The following is a 19,314-nucleotide window of genomic DNA, read 5'->3' as shown; positions in this document are numbered from 1 at the left end:
TTTTTATCGTTTTCTTTTTCTTTTTTTTTTCTTTCTTTTTCTTTCCCGGGTCGTTACAGTAACAGTCCAAATCTATCGCTAGTCGATATTGTCATCTTTAGACTTTCGCTAGTTGACTTCTCCTCAAGGTTTTAAAATGTATCTGATAGATAGAGGTTTCTACACCTTTGCAAAAAATAATTCGTTCTCCTCTCCAACTAATATGGGATCTCTCTCTATATATAGAGAGATCTGCTTCATAATTCAAGGACTCCGATTTTAAATGATATCTTTAAGTCAACAATTATTTAGTGAAGTCTTCCTTTTATCACTTCAAGTCAAATTACGTATGTTGTAGGGTGAGTTTGAGATCACATTCCAAAATGCCAAAAATAATAAAAAGAAAATGTTGGATTAAAGTATAAGTTTGATCCATAAACTTTAAGCGATATAATTCATATTATATTGTTGATCGAATATTTCAAGACAAAAACACTTATTTGATGTTTGAATCACTTCACAAGTTAGATGGATCAGATAAAGCTTGAATGATTCTAAACATGCAATCTAAATCATGTATAATTGCAATAAGGATAACATAAATGGTTATTAGTCACTAATCTAAACAATAAATATAACATACATGATTTTATATACCCTCAAATTGGAAACTGCTCAACTTTTTCGCAAACCATTTCAAAAATTCTAAATTTCATATTTTATGACCATAACTTTAAATTCTTCGCCAAGAATCTGTAGTCATACTTGATTTTTGTTTAACTTGACCTGAATTGAAATATCTTGTGAAAATTTGAACAATATTTTCTTCACATCTTCCTTAAAGTTTATATTATACGAGAACTCGTGACCGACTTAACTTTGGACTTGGTCTTAGGCATCCACCAACCAACTGAGCTTTCTATTCAACTCTCATGCTGAGCATTCTGACCGTTGTGCTTTCTCCATTGAATCATATTCTTCAACAGGCTGCTCTATAAAGTCATTCTCCTCTGCCATTCAATTCCACATTCAGACATGGCCACCCACTTCCACTTCGCCATTCTTTCTGCCATTGTTCTTCTCAAATATCTCGCACTTCCTGGTGTTAGCTCGGCCACCCTGAATCTCGACACAGACAAACAGGCTTTGCTTGCAATCAAGTCAGCATTTCAAACCATTCCGCCTTCAAATCCCCTGTTTTCTTGGAGTAACCAAACTTCATCTCCCTGCAACTGGGTCGGCGTTACCTGCGACACAAATGGAAGCCGAGTGGTTGCCCTGAATCTCGCCGGCTTTCAACTCTCTGGCGCCATCGATCCTCACGTTGGGAACCTCTCCTTCCTTCGCTCACTTCAACTCCAGAGCAATCAACTAACAGGGCAAATCCCACATCAAATCAACAAGCTTTTTCGCTTGAGAGTTTTGAATATGAGTTTCAACAATTTACAAGGCCCATTACCTTCCAACATCACTACAATGGCTGATCTCGAGACCCTTGACTTGATGTCCAACAAGATCAATGGGAGACTCCCGGACGAGCTCAGCCGCTTGACCAAGCTACAAGTTCTTGTTTTGGCACAGAACCAACTCTACGGTGAAATCCCACCATCTTTAGGTAATCTTTCATCGCTTGTTACCATAAATTTAGGAACAAATTCAATCAGCGGACCCATTCCCACCCAATTATCCAACCTTCCAAACTTGAAGGACCTGATTATCACCATTAACAACCTTTCTGGGACTGTTCCTCCCGGCATATACAATATGTCTTCCTTGGTTACTCTGGCCTTGGCCTCCAACCACCTCTGGGGAACGTTCCCCAAGGATATTGGAGAAAAGCTCCCCAATCTTTTAGTATTCAACTTTTGCTTCAATAAATTTACAGGAACAATCCCTGAGTCGTTGCATAACATTACAAGAATACAAGTCATACGGTTCGCACATAATTTTCTTGAAGGGACAGTCCCACCAGGTCTCGAGAAACTTAACCATCTCTCAATGTACAACATCGGATACAACAAGCTTGTGGGTTCAGATGCAAATGGGGGCCTCAATTTCATCACTTCCTTGACAAACAGCTCTCGCCTTGCCTTTCTAGCTCTTGATGGGAACAACTTTGAAGGTGTGATTCCGGATTCCATTGGGAATCTCTCCAAGGAACTTTCTAAGCTGTATATGGGAGAGAATCGTTTTTATGGGAAGATACCCACAACAATCTCTAATCTCCACGGCTTGTCTCTTCTAAATTTGAGTGATAACTCGTTATCAGGTGAAATCCCAGCTCAAATTGGCAAATTGGATAAGCTTCAAATGCTTCTTATGGCAAGGAATCGATTGTCTGGTAGTATTCCAAGTTCTTTGGGTGATCTTCGAATGCTGAATCAAATTGATTTATCAGGAAACGATTTGGTTGGTAACATACCCACCTCTTTTGGGAACTTTAAGAATCTGCTCTACTTGGATTTGTCCAAAAATAAGCTCAATGGAAGTATACCGAGAGAGACACTCACTCTGCCTGCTTTAAGCAAGATTCTAAATCTATCCAATAACCTTCTCAGTGGATCTCTCCCTCAAGAAATTGGGTCTCTACAAAATGTTGTTGCCATTGATATCTCAAACAACCATATCTCTGGTAACATTCCTTCTTCAATTAGTGGCTGCAAAAGCTTGGAGGTATTTATAATGGCGAGGAATAAACTCTCAGGTCCTATTCCAAGAACGTTTGGTGATCTTAGAGGCCTCCAGCTTCTGGATCTCTCCTCCAACCATCTTTCAGGCCCCATTCCTGATGAGCTTCAACGGTTGAATGCTCTTCGAACTCTTAACCTTTCTTTTAATGATCTCGAGGGAGTTGTTCCAATGGAGTTTAGAAATATCACCAACCTTTATTTGCAAGGCAATCCAAAGCTTTGTGATGGATATTTCTCATGTGCAGCGACAGGGACAAAAGGGAAGGTAATTAAAATTGTTGTCGTCTCTGTTTTATCAGCATTGTTGGCAATACTTCTTGTATTTGGAACTTTGGTTTACTTCATGAGAAGAAAATCAAAGGTTCCATTGTCATTATCAAGTGAATGGGTAAAGGGGAAGCCTGAAATGATCTCCCATCGTGAGCTTTGTTTGGCAACGGATAATTTCAGCCCCGAAAATATGATTGGGAAAGGAAGCTTTGGGACAGTCTACAGAGGCTGTTTGGAACAGGGGATTGGTATTGCAGTCAAGGTGTTTAACACAGAGAGAGCTGGTTCTGTGAGGAGCTTTCTTGCTGAGTGTGAGGCTCTAAGACATGTGAGACACCGAAATCTTGTTAAACTAATCACATCATGCTCCAGCATTGACTTGAAGCAGCAGGAGTTTCTTGCTTTGGTTTATGAGTTTTTAAGCAATGGAAGCTTGGATTCATGGATTCATAAGCATAAACTTCATGAAGATGGAAGTGGGCTAAACTTAGTGGAGAGGTTGAACATTGCCATTGACGTTGCTTCTGCGTTGGATTACCTCCACAATGGCTACGACGTTCCGATTGTCCACTGCGATTTAAAGCCCAGCAACATTATTCTGTCGGAAGACATGACTGCAAAAGTTGGGGATTTCGGGTTAGCTCGTTTTCTGATGGAAGGCGAAACCAACCAATCTGCTTCCATTACTTCGAGTCGTGTCTTAAAGGGCTCCATTGGCTATGTTCCTCCAGGTTTGTGAACGTTAAAGTTTTGTGTTTTATTCAAAAAGAAAACTCATCCTTTAAAGGGTTTTCGAAACTAAGTAAGCTTTCTGGTTTTGCAGAGTATGGAGTGGGAAGAAAGCCTACAAGAGCTGGAGATGTGTACAGTTTTGGGGTGACATTGGTGGAGCTTTTTACAGGGAAACGTCCAACTGACGAAAGGTTTTCAGGAGAGCTGAACTTGATGAAATGGGTTGAGTTGGGTTATCCAAAGAACATGGATGAAATAGTGGACGCTGCGCTGTTAGAATCACGATTCAACTTATACTATGAAGAACAAGAGATTAACCCAAGAAAACAGTATGATTGTCTGGTTGATGTCATGGGTGTTGGACTCTGTTGCACTGCTAATTCGCCTGAAAAACGTATTAGCATGAAAGATGTGTTTGTAAAGCTCAAGACGATAAGAGCCACTCTTGTTCATCATTCAGATGGGAACAATGAGTGAAAAAAGCATCCACTTGTTGCTGATGATATTGGGGACAGTCATTGCAAGGATTTGAGAGTATAAAACAGTGGTAGTGTTGATATTTTCATGTACAACTAATAAACATAAGCACTTGTCGATTGGTTTTAGCAAATGACACTCAAGCTCTTTTAACAAATTTTATACGTTCAATCTATCCCACTCACTTTGAGGCCCAGCATCCTATTTAGCACTGGTTCCTTTCTCCAATCAATCCACTCCTCTTTGGGGCCGAGCGTCCTTGCCGGCACACTGTTTGGTGTCCACTCCCTTTCAGGGCCCAACGTCCTCACTGGCACATCGCTCAGTGTCCACCCCCTTTCGGGACGCAACGTCCTCGCTGGGACACTACTCCGTATCCACCCCTTTTGGGGCTTAGCGTCCTAACTGGCACATCGCCCGGTGTCCACTCTGCTTCAAGGCTCACGGTCCTTGCTAGCACACCACCCGATATCTGGCTCTTATATCATTTGTAACCCTCTAAGCCCACCACTAGCATATATTATCTTCTTCGAACTTTCCCTTTTGGGCTTTCCCTCAAGGTTTTTAAAATGTGTCTCACATCCTTACAAGAAATGTTTTGTTCTCCTCTCCACCGATGTGGGATCTCACAATCCACCCCCCTTCGAAGCCCAGCGTCCTTGCTGGCACACAGCCCGGTGTCCACCCTTCTTCCGGGGTTACGTCCTCGTTGGCACACCGACTGGTGTCCACCCCCTTTCTGGGCTCAACTTTCTCCTTGGCACACACCTCGATGTCTGGCTCTAATACCATTTATAACAGTCCAAGCTCATCGCTAGCAAATGTTGTCCTCTTTGGACTTTCCCTTTTAGGCTTCCGCTTAAGGTTTTTAAACCACGTCTGCTAAGGAAAGATTTCCAAACCCTTCTAAAAAAATGTTTCGTTCTCCTCTCCAACCGATGTGAGATCTCACAATCCACCCCCTTTGGGGCCCAACGTCCTAGCTAGCACACCACTCAGTGTCTGGCTCTAATACCATTTGTAACAGTCTAAGCTCACCGCTAGCAAATATTATCCTCTTTGGACTTTTCCTTTTGGGCTACCCCTCAAGGTTCTTAAAACGCGTCTACTAAGAAGAGGTTTCCACACCCTTATAAAGAATGCTTCGTTCTCCTCTCCAACCGATGTGGGATCTCATAATCCACCCCCTTCGGAACCCAGCGCTCTCGCTGGCACTCGTTCCTCTCTCCAATCAACGTGAGATCTCACAATTATATATACTCTGAGACGACAAACTTGACTCCATCAATGGTGCATGAACCATAAGCACAAGCAAACTTCCAACTGAAAAAGACAGCGATATGCGCACTCTTCATATTGAAATGACTTCCCAACAACTATAAGCATATAGAAGTGTAAACATGCTGAATTATCAATATTTTCATCTCACCAAATTCAAGGACTGTGACAGATAGAAAAAAGTCTAAAGATAACATTTCAAACAAACAACAAGAGTTATAATATCAAAGAATGCATACCAAGTATTCCTCTTCAATCAAAATGGCAGATTCTCCTCCTCCTCCACAGATGATCCACTTCTTTTGTGTTTTCATTTTAGCTTTTGCAGCTTCTCTTGGATCATCCATCTCGACCCTTGAATCAGACAAGCAAGCTTTAATCTCCCTCAAGTCAGGATTCAATCATCTCCATCTTCACCACCCTTTATCTTCATGGAATCAAAACTCATCGCCTTGTAATTGGACAGGCGTTTCCTGCGATAAAGATGGCAAAAGAGTCATCGGCCTCGATCTTTCTGGGTTGGCGCTTGCAGGGTCTGTACATATTCAAATTGGCAATCTTTTGTCCCTCAAATCTCTTCAACTTCAAAACAACCAAATAACAGGTCCAATTCCTGTTCAAATTAGCAATCTTTCTCGCTTGAAAGTTCTTAATATGAGCTTCAATTACATAAGAGGTGCCCTCCCCTCCAACATGAGTGGAATGACAGAGCTTGAGATTCTTGACTTGACTTCCAACAGAATCACAAGCCAAATTCCAGAAGAACTCAGCAGATTAACAAAGCTTAAAGTTTTGAACTTGGGACAGAATCATCTCTACGGTACAATTCCCCCATCTTTTGGGAACCTTTCTTCTCTCATAACCTTAAATTTAGGGACCAATTCAGTTGGTGGTTCGATTCCTTCTGAATTGGGTCGTCTTCAAAACTTGAAGAACTTGGTGATATCCATTAACAATTTCAGTGGCTTTGTTCCCCCAAGCATTTACAACATGTCTTCTTTGGTTACTTTGATCTTAGCTGCAAATCGTCTCCATGGAACACTCCCCAAGGATTTTGGAGATAATCTCCCAAATCTTTTGTTCTTCAACTTCTGTTTCAATAGATTTTCAGGAACAATCCCTGAATCAATGCATAATATGACCCAAATAAGAATTATACGGTTTGCTCACAATCTTTTCGAAGGAACAATCCCACCAGGATTGGAGAATTTGCCTGATCTTCAAATGTATTATATTGGACACAACAAGATCGTTAGCTCGGGTCGAGATGGGCTTAGTTTCATCTCGTCTTTGACCAACAGCTCTCGTCTCACCTTCATAGCAGCTGATGAAAACTACTTAGAAGGTGTGATTCCTGAATCCATTGGAAACCTTTCCAAAGTCTTCTCAAGATTGTACATGGGAGGGAATCGAATATATGGGAATATTCCATCTTCAATTGGCAATCTTCGGAGCTTAACTTTGCTGAATTTGAACAAAAACAAGCTATCTGGGGAAATCCCACCTCAAATTGGCCAATTGGAGCAATTACAACTACTGGGTTTGGCTCAAAATCAGCTCTTTGGTAGAATTCCAAGCTCATTGGGAAGCCTTGGGAAACTAAACCATATTGATTTGTCGGGAAACAACCTTGTCGGGGACATCCCCAATTCTTTTGGAAACTTCACAAACTTGCTTGCAATGGATTTGTCGAGCAATAAGCTTAGTGGGGGAATACCCAAAGAGGCTCTAAATTTTCCTAGTTTGAGCATGATTTTGAATCTCTCCAACAATATGCTTAGTGGGAATTTACCTGAAGAAATCAAGCTCCTCGAAAACGTTGAGAAAATTGATATCTCTGAGAATCTGATCTCTGGCGAAATTCCTTCTTCGATCAGTGACTGCAAGAGCTTGGAGGTGTTGATAATGGCGAAGAATGAATTTTCAGGTCAAATTCCGAGTAGTCTTGGAAATATTTTGGGATTGCGAGCTTTGGATCTTTCCTCGAACAAACTTACAGGTCCTATTCCTAGGAATCTCCAAAATCGAACAGCTTTGCAGCTGTTGAATCTCTCATTTAACGACCTCGAAGGAGTAGCTTTTGAAGGTGGAGATTTAAAGAGAATCCCAAGTGTTTATTTAGAAGGAAATCCAAAGCTTTGTTTGCCATCGGTATGTGTAAATAACAAACCCCACAACGAAAAGAGAATCAAAATCATTGCTTTAACAGTCGTCTTCTCAATATCAGCACTCTGTTTTACAATGGGAGCTTGGTTTTATCTGACCAAGAGAAAGCCAAGAACTCCACCATTGTCAACAGATGAATTAAAAAGGCAACACGACATAGTCTCATACGCTGAGATTCGAGCCGCCACAGCAAATTTCAGCCATGAAAATTTAGTGGGAAAGGGAAGTTTTGGGTCAGTTTACAAGGGGTACCTGAATCAAGAACAGGGCGTAGTTGCAATCAAGGTGTTGAACATTGAACGAACTGGGTATATTAGAAGCTTTTTTGCGGAGTGCGAGGCCTCGCGCAGTGTGCGGCATCGGAAGCTTGTGAAGCTCATTACGACGTGCTCGAGTATAGACTTTGAAGGAAGGGATTTTAGAGCTCTGGTTTATGAGTTTTTGAGTAATGGAAGCTTGGCGGAGTGGATTCATGGGCAGAGACGTCACTTGGATGGAAGTGGGCTGGGGTTTTTGGAGCGATTGAACATTGGCATTGATGTTTGTTCAGTGTTGGAGTACCTTCACCATGGCTCTGAAGTGCCCATTGTTCACTGTGATTTGAAGCCTTGTAATGTTCTCTTGGCTGAAGACATGACTGCCAAAGTTGGGGATTTTGGGTTGGCTCGGTTGTTGATCGAGAATGAAGGGAGCCCTTATTCTTCCATCGCTGACTCTCATGTTCTTAGGGGTTCCATTGGTTACATTCCTCCAGGTTTGTGCTTTCACATTCAAATTTTTATATGGTTTGGTTAAAGTATTATTTTAGTTCTCTATGCTCGTGATGGGTCAGGTTCGAATTTTTCGGGTAAAATGTTGGACGAAAAGTTCGTAGAAATGATTGGGATGCTTGTCGTCCTATCACATCGTTTTTACGTGAGATCTCACATTGATTAAAGAGGAAAACAAAACATTCCTTGTAAAGGTGTGAAAACCTCTGTGTTAGCAGATGTGTTTTAAATCCGAGTGGAAAACAAAACATTTCTTATAAGGGTGTGAAAATTGGTTTACCTAGCAGATGAGTTTTAGAACAGTGAGGCTGACCGTTGTAGGTAATGGGTCAATTTGACAATATCAGCTAGGGTGAGCTTGAGCTATTGTAAATGGTATCAAAGCCAGACACTGGAGATGTGTTAGCGAGAAGCCCTCTAGGCCCCGAAGGGATGAATTACGAGATCTCACATTGAGAGCCAAACATCAGGCGATGTGCCAGCGAAAGACCTGCTGGATCCCCAATGGGTGGATTATGAGATCTCATGAGCCCCCAAGAGGTGGACGATGAGATCTCACATCGAGAGCCATACACGGGTGATGTGCCAGCAAGGGGCTTGCTGGCTCCCAACAGGGTGGATTATGAGATTTCACGTCAATTGGAGAGGGAAGCGAAACATTCCTCACAAGAGCGTGGAACCTCTCCCTAATAAATGAGTTTTAAAATCGTGAGACTGACAGAAATACATAATGGACAAAATATCTACTAGCGGTGGGCTAGACTTAGGCCCTATTATACTCTATGAGTCGTTTTAGTACATGTAAGAAGTAAGAAGTCAATTTACTAGTGGTGGACTTGAGCTGTTATATTCTATGAGTCATTTTAGTACATATAAGAAGTCAATTGGTTAGCATTGAGCTTATAAAATCGATGTAATATTACAAAGTTTAAAAGTATTTTTATTGTGGTTACAGAATACGGCATGGGAAGAAAGGCAACGGTGGCGGGAGATGTATACAGTTTCGGGATAACTTTATTGGAGCTTTTTACCGGGAAAAGTCCGACCCATGAAGATTTTAGAGGAGAACAGAATCTAACCAAATGGGTTCAGTCCAGTTACTTAAGAGATTTGATGCAAAGAGATGGCTTCCATTCGCATTACGAAGGTCCACAAATTAGTGAAGATAAGATGATGAAGTGCTTGATTGAAGTCATTGATGTTGGCATCTCATGCACGGCTGATTATGCTAATACACGCATTACGATGAAGGATGCTCTTTCAAGACTTGAAAATGCTAGACATTCCTTGCTTAAAACCATGTAGATTTTCTTTTGTTGTGTGTATGTATGTATTACATTTGTTAGGTATCTAAGAATATGTTGTAGAACGATAGATGTTACGCTTGGAGATTTGTACGGATCGGTTTAATATCAAAAGTTGTTCTTCTCACAAAAATGATGGTCTAAAGCAACGAGTTCTACCCAAAAAGATATAGGTAAGCTTGCATTTGATAACATACAACGCAGGAGAGTATAGAATCAAGTGTCCACAGAATTGGATCTTGAGAAGAATTTATAGGAGGTCACCCAATATAAAATTGTTTCAAATAAAACATATTTAACCTTGTAAGTCTTTCTTAGTCATCCTATCATCAAGATCGCTCTCATTCGGACTCTGGTGTCACGTACCCACTAGTTTCTGCCTTGGTTCATCCTCAAACCACATCTTATTGGGAGAGGTATTGCTCTAATACCATTTGTTACGTCTCATGCCCAAGATTTAGATACCTGATGGCTCCGACATTCCATTGCATCTCTTATGACATAGTCACGTTACCTATTCCTCGCTCACGAGTCATTCCAGCATGTTTTACCCCACTCACATACATCCCAGAAAAATTCGTAGGAGGTCACCCAACATAGAGTTGCTCTAGGTTAAGTGCTTAACTATGAAGTGACTTCTTGTGATTAAGTAACTGAAAAGGAAACTTCACCTTGTTGGTATAGATAAAAACTTTAATTTCATTCTACTATATATATATATATATATATATATATATATTATGCCAAATCCACATCGATTGGGGAGTGAAACAAAATATTCCTTATAATGGTGTAGAAACCTCTTCCTAATAGGCACGTTTTAAAATCGTAAGGTTGGCGGTGATACGTAATTGGGCTAAAATAAACAATATCTTCTAGTGGTAAGCTTAGACTATTACAAATGATATAAGAGCTAAACACTAGACGACGTGCCAACGAGGACACTGGGCCTCAAGGGGGTGAATTGTGAGGTCTCACAACGGTTGAAACCATGAGATTTAGGAGGAATTTAATTTTTTATTTAACAATACAAAATTTTATAAAACTTAGCGCCATTTTGAAGGCCAAATTGGGAGCGCCGAATCCCAATCCATGGAAACATAGAAAACCCGGGAAAACACCGAAATCCCCAAACATTAAAATCAAAACTTTTCAAACCCCAAAATCCAAAATCATTTGATGCAAATTGGCTCGCCATCTTCGTACCGCCAAATCCATTTTTCTGCGTTTTCACTTTCAAATCCTCTCCCAAAAAATGGCGGTCTTCTTGTTCCTCGATTCTTTTCCCCTCCCTACAAAGTCCCCCCCTCACACCTCCTTCTCCATCTCACCCTTCGCTCCTTCCATCTCTCTCGATTTCCTTTCCAATTTCCGATCCAGTGAAAGGTCGATTGAGTTCAGGATCAAATGGCTGAGACTCAGAACTCTGTCCGTGTTACTCGTGCTTCCAAGAAGAGAGCTGCCATGGCTTCCATGCCCGAGGATCAGCCCGCTACTAAAAAGCGGGTGGTTCTTGGAGAGCTTTCGAATATTCAGAACGTTACTGGCTCACTGCCGCAGAAGAGAAGGGCCAAATCTCAGATTACCAAATGCAAGCCTAAAAAGAGATGTAAGGTTGGTGTTGCTCCGACGATCAAGACGGTTGTTGTTGAAGATAATGAACCGACGTTGAGTATTGATGATATCTTGGACGATCCTGAGATGAAGGGGCCTTATTCATCGGATATCTATTCTTATCTTCGCAAAATGGAGGTAAGATTCTTCTCTAACTAATCACCTTGCTCGTGCAAATGGATTCTGATTTTGGAATTTGGTGTATTTTGTTTTCGTGATCTTGGTTGTTTCTCATGTGATGATCCTCTTCAGGCGGAACCGAAAAGAAGGCCGATTCCTAATTACATAGAGAAGATCCAGACGGATGTAAGTGCCAATATGAGAGGTGTTTTGGTTGATTGGATGGTTGAGGTTGCTGAGGAATACAAACTCGGCCCCGATTCTCTGTATCTATCCATCTCTTACATCGATAGATACCTATCAATGAACATCCTCAGTAGGCAAAGGCTTCAATTGTTGGGCGTATCTTCAATGCTGATCGCCTCGTAAGTTCATCAATATTGAAGTTGTTAATGTTAGATCATAAGCTCTGAAGGCCTAATTCTTGAATTTGTTTGATCAAACAGGAAGTATGAAGAGATCACTCCTCCACATGTGGAAGATTTCTGCTACATAACAGATAATACTTACAGAAGGGACGAGGTGAATATTTCCCTTCTTAACTCAAAAATCATAAATCTAGTTCTTGTTGCTGGATATGCAATTCTGAGACATGATTTTGTTATGTTGTAAGGTTGTGAAAATGGAGGCTGATATACTTAAGTCTTTGAACTTTGAAATGGGAAATCCTACTGCCAAGACATTCTTAAGGCAAGTGTAATTTAACTGCAATTCTTCCTGTTTATTGGAATCTGATCTGTGCTTTTTGTATTGACTCGTTTGTTCTGGCTTCTTTATTTTGTCTACAGGAGGTTCACTAATATTGCTCAAGAAGATTTCAAAGTAGGCCCTGTTCTTTATATATTTATTCACTTTATCATGCTTGAACATTGGATCAGCTTAGAGTTTCCTGTTTGCTAATGATATCCTTTATGCTCTGAACAGACACCAAGTCTGCAATTGGAATTCCTGGGTCATTACCTTGCTGAGCTTAGCCTACTGGACTATAATTTTGTTAAGTTCTTGCCTTCTATGGTTGCTGCTTCAGCTGTATTTCTTGCAAAATTCATCATGCGCCCAAAGCTGCATCCTTGGGTAATAGCTTGTTTCAGACCCTTGTTCATGTAGCTATGAACTTGAAGTAATTTGCTAATATATATGTGAATTGCAGGGTTCAAACATACAACAATACACAGGCTACAAGCCAGCTGATCTGAGGTCGTCTGTGCTTTTGTTACATGATTTGTACATGGCCAGAAGAGGAGGGTCTCTGATTGCTGTGAGAGAGAAATACAAGTTGCATATGGTAAGAAACTTCATCCACTATAGTTACATAGAGCCGATAGTTTAAGATGCTAATGTTTATGTTTCTGATTGGAACAGTTCAAATGTGTTGCAATGATGCCTTCACCCCCTGAGATACCGTTTTCCTATTTTGAAGAAGCTTAGATTGACACAAGGGTCTTTGATCTAGTTTACTTGCTAATTTAGTTGACTAGAGAGGATCGGATTGGATATCTTGGTGTCTAATGAAGACATGATTTTAACACTCTGCTATTTGGGAAGAAAATTTGGGTTCAGCTCTCAACCAGACTGGTGATTTTGGTACCTCAAAGATTAGGGTCTATGTTCATATTAGTTGAAATATGTTTATTATTTTGACCAGTTGGCCATTTTGTACTCCTTTGTACCTGTAAATTGGAAGTTACTACCATATGAATAACAGAAAAGATTGCATCCATGGCCTTCTATATTTTCTGAACAAGAAACTCAAATTTTCACAAGGACAAAGCAGCCAAGTCTAGGAAAACACATTATAAAACATCCTACAAAAAAGCCTGCTGGTTGAATGTATATCAGAGAACTATTAGAGTTTAAAAAGAACAACAAGAAGCTTTGATATTCTTAAGTTCAATATGATCTATTCAACCAAGGAACTTATCTTCAAAGATGCATTAATCTGATGAATCTTTGCTTTTGATGGAAGAAATGGATCATAAAGGATTTGATGAATGTTTGAGCTTCAAGCCTTATAAAAAAACCCATCACATTAGATTGATTCAAAAGACCACACCAGTAGTAAAATGATAGTAAAATAAGAGATGATTCTGGGAGGATATCCAATTGAAGGAAGCTTCCTCTGGAGCTTAGCTGAAGTGACGAGACCACTATAAATTTCAAATGCATTTTCCTATGTTGAGCTAAAAATCTATTAACCATATTGAAGATTTGTTGAATCTGCTCATTTTCTGACCTTCATGTTTATCAAGCATCCGACTACAGTTGAATAAGGAAATCCAATTGAAGGAAGCTTCCTCTGGAGCTTAGCTGAAGTGACGAGACCACTATAAATTTCAAATGCATTTTCCTATGTTGAGCTAAAAATCTATTAACCATATTGAAGATTTGTTGAATCTGCTCATTTTCTGACCTTCATGTTTATCAAGCATCCGACTACAGTTGAATAAGGTATGTTACTTTCATCTCTACTATCTCATGTAAGTTCTTTGGTGAATGCTCCTTGGCCAAGCTCCAGTTCAAACCTGTTCAATAGTCTTTGGATATAGTTCTTGTGATTTGCAAACTTAGAATTTATCTGTTCTGTCAATCCCAAATCTTTCATCTTGTATGCAATATTCAAATGGGATCTTAAACTTGCAATTGGAACCAAAACCTTCATGTTATAAATGTTCATCGGTGTGCTAGAGAAATGTTATTACATGCCAGTTATTATCTTTTAGTAAACACAAATGACGTTTCAAAGCCTTTGCTAATAGCAAAAGTATAATCTCTTTTGTATCACTATCTCAAAGGTTGTCTTAGCCATGAAGAGATCATTTTGATGCACCTCTTCCTATATTTCTTAGTTGAATGAAAAACTCGATGGTTCTGTCATGTATACAACTTATCCAACTAACCATTCAAGAAGACAATTTTAGCTTTCTTTTATTTCAGATCAAAATCAAAGCATGCAATTGAGGAGATTCAACGACCTAGTGATATCTGCCTGGAACAGGTGAAATTTCTTCTGTATAAACAATTGTCTTGTTTGTATGATTGTTGTAGTTTATTTCAGTTCTGTTTTAATGTTTTAAAAATTTCAATTCTTTAAGTTGAAATCAAAACTTGTACATGTTATACAACTTTAGACTTCTTAAATTTAAGCTTAACCTGGAAGGAAACTTTAGTGAAGATTGTGTCACACAATTCTTAGCAACATACATGATTAATCAACTAAAGAAGGGATTGGCTTTCGAGTATACATATGTGAGATACCAAATCGGTTGGAGAGGAAAGAAACTTTATTTATAAGGATGTGGATACCTCTCCCTAGTAGACACGTTTTAAAAGGCGATACGTAATAGGCTAAAGCGGACAATATCTACTAGCGGTGGCTCGGGTTGTTACAAACGGAATTATAGTTAGACATCAGGCGGTGTGTCAGCAATGACGTTGGGCCCCCAAGTGTTAGGATCGATACCAGTTGTTAGCTCTGATACCAATGGTTAGGATCACTGAACAACGCACACACTCGATCAAGATGAACACAAAGAACAGGAGAGAGAAAATACAAGGAGGAATATTGGCTAAAGGTTTTATATTGACGACTTCAAAGTATGTACAGAGAATGAAGAGAAGTACATTTTGAGAGCGGTATATATGGTTTCAATTTACTAAATATAGCTTCCAAAGATTTAAACCATATAATCTAACAAATATATCCCTATCAAATCTTTACCAAATATCTACCATATATATATCTTTACAAAATATCTTCCAAATATATCTCTACCAATCTCTACCAAATATCTCCAAATATATCTCTATCAGATCTAGGCATCAGGCTCTATATCCCAACACAAAGGGGTGAATTGTGAGATTCTACATCGGTTGTAGAGGGAAACAAAACGTTCCTTAGAAGGGTGTGAAAACTTCTTCCTAGCAAATAGGTTAGCAAATTGTAAGGCTAACGGCGTTATGTAATGAGCCAAAGTGGATAATATCTACTAGCGGTGGGCTTGAGCTATTACGGTGGATTTCCATTATTCATACTTAACCTATGACCCATTAGGATCATGGCACATGTGGAATGAAAGCTCTCTCTCCCAGCTATGAAGCTCCTCAAAAGGGGTTAGATATAATAAGCAATCTTTTTAATGTGATGAGTGAAGTGAAGCACTAATGTCCGTGATCTAGTTTGGTAATTAAGATTTAGGATTTAGGATTGAGGAAAAGCGACCATTTGTGAGCATGCCTTCCTTTTGTACTTTTTTCTGTTTCTATTTCTTCCTTTTCAAACACTGAACTTAGTTTTCATTCTTATGATATGAACTCTTTTTTCCTCCCTTTAGACCAAGTTTCATTGTAGTTAATGAAAACTTGATTTGCATTGTTAATCTTTTATTAACAAAATAGTCTTTTCTCTCCAAGTTATTGCAACAAGCCCACTGCTAGTAGATATTGTTCTCTTTGGGCTTTCCCTTTCGAGCTTCCCCTCAAAGTTTTTAAAACGTGTTTGCTAGGGAGAGGTTTCCACACCCTTGTAAAGAATGTTTCGTTCTCCTCCCCAACTGATGTGGAATCTTACACTTATCTAACCTAGTTGGTTCAAGAGCTACAATATCAGTACCATAACTCTCTTATCTTTCACGCTTAGACAAAACATATCGAGACTGATAGCCAACTTTATTTGTATGCAGGTCCTTCAACGACGATGAAAGGATACGAAAGGGTATTCTACAATTGAATACAATTACCACATAATGAGGTATTTTGGTGTATTCTTTTTCAAGCTTTCTTCTTTCTTTCGTCAAGAATTAAGTTGATTCAAACTTAGAACTAAATAATATCATACCATTGTGAGTATATAAAGAAGTCTCGTCGTTGGTCGTCATACTATTACGAAGTCTCTTAGCTTGAGACTCAAACCAACTACTTTGTAATTGGATTGAAGAGTTAGAGCTGGAAGTGTTAAAAAGTTGGGTCCAAAAGTGTTACCGAATCCAAGTCTAATCCACCCCTAAGCATCTGAAATAAACCAGAGGTTGAGATAGATAGATGAGGGAATCCACTTTAACACAGAAAGCAAAAGGAGATTAATTGTGTTGTAGGAAGGAAAGGAGAGGAAATTGGGAGATTGTAGTACGTTTTAGGCGTGGATTTGACCACTCAAAAACGTCTGCTTTAAGCAATGCCCAAATTAAAGATAGATAAGAAAAAGGGAAGATTTGTGTCCGCATTTCTTAGGGGCCCTTGAAAATGCAAACAAATTTAAACCCACTGCCCACTGCCATCCGACAAGATTTGCCCACTTGAAGGACGGCTGAAGAAAAGCATTGCACAACACCCAATAATACCAATATACTATGTTGTTACTTCTCTTCTTTTTCTATTTCATCAAAAGCTTACAAAAAGGCTAACCTAATACCTCCTCCAAAAGTTTCTCCTTGAGCTTAGAAAATCATATTGTCCTCCAAACATAGTTTAACATAAAATGTGCTAAAAAGTTGGATCTGCCGTGTAACGACCCGGTTTTTTGAAGCATAGGTCGACCACATGTGACTTTTGTGATTTAAAAGTTGGAAAGAAATTTTAAGTACTGTCAAATAAGACAATTCGAACAAAATAAAATATAGTTTTTTACCAGTACCGTTTTTAAAACAAATGAAGATACAAAGTCTACAATAAAATATCTCCAACATAAATCACAACAAGTACTATGGAACCGGTGCAAAGTTTTAAACGCATGAAAACTTAATATAAAAACAAGAAGACATAGACCCATTACACAACTAACAACCTTACTCGTTACGCTCCTCATTACACCTTTACCTTGACTTAGTTTTGAAAAAATGAGTATAAAAGTATTTAGATATGCATGCATACACGTAAAAATTTAATGTAAAATAGACCAAATGCAGAGATTTGTCCGAAACATTAGAAACAATCATCTCAACAATCACAAAACAAACAAAGCATATATATATATATATGTATCTAACGTTCAATAAGAGCATCCAATAGGAAAATCACTTCAATAATGTCGATTCCCACAAATATATTCTTTTTCTCTAGCTTATGACTATCTTTTCTCTAGCTCATGACTAACCTAACCAAACTCAAAAGAGGCCAAACTTCATCACCAGAATCACTACATACAATCATTGAACTTGATACACACAAATCTCATTCAGAATGCCCAAAAGTAATGTTAAGCCGAACAAAATTGAAGTAAACTCATCAAAATAAAAAGTGAATCGAAGAGAAGACACTTGGATTGAAGAACCAGTCAAATTAATTTGAAAACTAGTGAAATACCTTCCAAACCAGATGCAAACAACAGAAAATAGTCCAAGCGGTGAAAAACTAGATTGAACAAAAGTTGAAGCCTTGAATTGGACCAAATCAAACCAATTGTAAATGAGATAATTAAAATTTACTAAAACACAACCCATGCGCCAAACCTCAACATGTAACAACTCATTTATGGAGAGATTCGAGTCACAAATCGTCACGTCACGAAGTGAAATGAAATATTTAAAAATACACAATAATTTAAAACTTATTTCAAAGACTAAATAAGTGAAGATCTTCACAAAACAAACATAATTAAAAGGCATAAAAAAAAAAGAATTTACTTTTTAGAAAGAGTGAAGAGTGGGAAACACAAAATGATATAGGCATTTAAATATCCAGCATTTTCTGTTCTTATTACTAATTAATTAAGAAAAGTTAAATTAAATTATTAGTCCCGTGAACCAGAATAGCGCCAAATCCACACTACAACTACTCAACTCCCCGTCTCGATTTCATAGCCCATGATTTCATTTTATACCCATTTTTCTCTTCCTTCACTGCCCAACAGACAAACCCACTCGCCTTTTCCCGTCTGCCTCTCTTTCCATGCGGTTCTTCAAGCTGCCGTTCATGGCGGTGGCCTTGCTGCTGCTGCTGCTGCTGCTCCTCTCAGGCGACATTAATGGGGAAGCCAATACCAATATCGTGAAGCTACCAAGCCAAGTAACCAAAGACGGCAACAGACAAATGAAAGAGCAACGTAGGATGAGGCCATTCCATGTGTTCATGTCCAGTAAGAGGAAGGTCCCAAATGCTTCAGATCCACTCCACAATCGTTGAGTTTTCTTCCCCTTTTCTCTTCCTTTTCTTTCTCCTTTCATCGGTATATATAAACAAAATCTTCATACTTTTATATTATATATATGTAACAACATTTTGGTTGTCTTTGGATGGCTGCCTGCCTGGCTGCCTGGCTGTTCGATCATACAAGAAGCTTTTATGTGATTAGTTTTTACGGCGATTGTGTAATCTGGTATGGTGTCAAGTGTGGCTGTGGCTTGTCTTATGAGATAAGGCAGCTGGATGTTTCACTTCTTTGGAAGATAATGGAAAGTTACAATTTTATGAGATAGGATGAGGTTTGTTTGATAATTAGTCATCTACTTTAGTTTTATTTTCTTTACTTTAAGTGATTGATTTTGAGATGATTAGTTTTTTTTCCCTCAAATCTAACCCTTTTTTTTTTAATTTTGGGAAGGAAGAAATGTATTTTTTTTTAAATTTTTACATAGGTGGTCCTTATACGGAACTTTGGAGCATATTCCATGGACATTTCATATATCAAATATTAGATAACGAATCTAGATAATATACGTGATATTGTTACAATGATACATTAATAATTTAGTCCATATATCTACCAAATGAATTTGTTAATGTTCGGCCATATAATTAATGATGAATTAAGTTTTTTTTTTCTTTTAGAGTAGGACGTGTGTTTTTTTGCTTTAAAAGTCATGTGAGCATAGTGAATTTTCCAAGTTGAATTATAAATTTGGTGTGACACAAGTAAAGGATGTGTACATAAATGAATCAAAATCATGTCAAAAAAGGTGCATCTACTTTTTCGGTGGCTCA

General features: G+C 38.8%; 3 protein-coding genes and 2 long non-coding RNA genes across 5 annotated transcripts; 4 read left to right on the top strand and 1 right to left on the bottom strand.

Annotated features, from left to right (window-relative positions):
- Positions 1-1,014: 1,014 nt before the first annotated feature.
- Positions 1,015-4,230, top strand: LOC111798615 (uncharacterized). Its single transcript, XM_023681861.2, has 2 exons — positions 1,015-3,670; positions 3,763-4,230. Exons 1-2 carry the CDS (start codon positions 1,015-1,017, stop codon positions 4,146-4,148), a joined length of 3,042 nt encoding a protein of 1,013 aa, XP_023537629.2. The 3' UTR covers positions 4,149-4,230.
- Positions 4,231-5,472: 1,242 nt separating this feature from the next.
- LOC147791608 (uncharacterized) lies at positions 5,473-7,985 on the bottom strand. Its single transcript, XR_015421663.1, has 2 exons — positions 7,845-7,985; positions 5,473-5,899 (listed from the first exon to the last, which is right to left on the bottom strand). It is a non-coding gene; the product is annotated as an uncharacterized LOC147791608 (long non-coding RNA).
- Positions 5,688-9,769, top strand: LOC111798618 (uncharacterized). Its single transcript, XM_023681864.2, has 2 exons — positions 5,688-8,346; positions 9,318-9,769. Exons 1-2 carry the CDS (start codon positions 5,688-5,690, stop codon positions 9,665-9,667), a joined length of 3,009 nt encoding a protein of 1,002 aa, XP_023537632.2. The 3' UTR covers positions 9,668-9,769.
- Positions 9,770-10,876: 1,107 nt separating this feature from the next.
- Positions 10,877-13,118, top strand: LOC111798614 (putative cyclin-A3-1). Its single transcript, XM_023681860.2, has 8 exons — positions 10,877-11,418; positions 11,533-11,765; positions 11,847-11,922; positions 12,014-12,090; positions 12,189-12,222; positions 12,325-12,474; positions 12,551-12,685; positions 12,763-13,118. The coding sequence occupies exons 1-8, from the start codon at positions 11,074-11,076 to the stop codon at positions 12,826-12,828; spliced, it is 1,116 nt and encodes a 371-aa protein (XP_023537628.2). The 5' UTR covers positions 10,877-11,073; the 3' UTR covers positions 12,829-13,118.
- A 557-nt stretch (positions 13,119-13,675) lies between these two features.
- Positions 13,676-19,070, top strand: LOC147791607 (uncharacterized). Its single transcript, XR_015421675.1, has 3 exons — positions 13,676-14,395; positions 16,080-16,147; positions 18,245-19,070. It is a non-coding gene; the product is annotated as an uncharacterized LOC147791607 (long non-coding RNA).
- The last annotated feature ends 244 nt before the right edge of the window (positions 19,071-19,314 follow it).

This window comes from Cucurbita pepo, chromosome 7 (assembly GCF_057944985.1).
Source record: "Cucurbita pepo subsp. pepo isolate OVF chromosome 7, ASM5794498v1, whole genome shotgun sequence".
NCBI lineage: Eukaryota > Viridiplantae > Streptophyta > Magnoliopsida > Cucurbitales > Cucurbitaceae > Cucurbita > Cucurbita pepo.
Note: the sequence above shows the minus strand (reverse complement) of the source record. Positions and strands in the feature narration are given on the sequence as shown.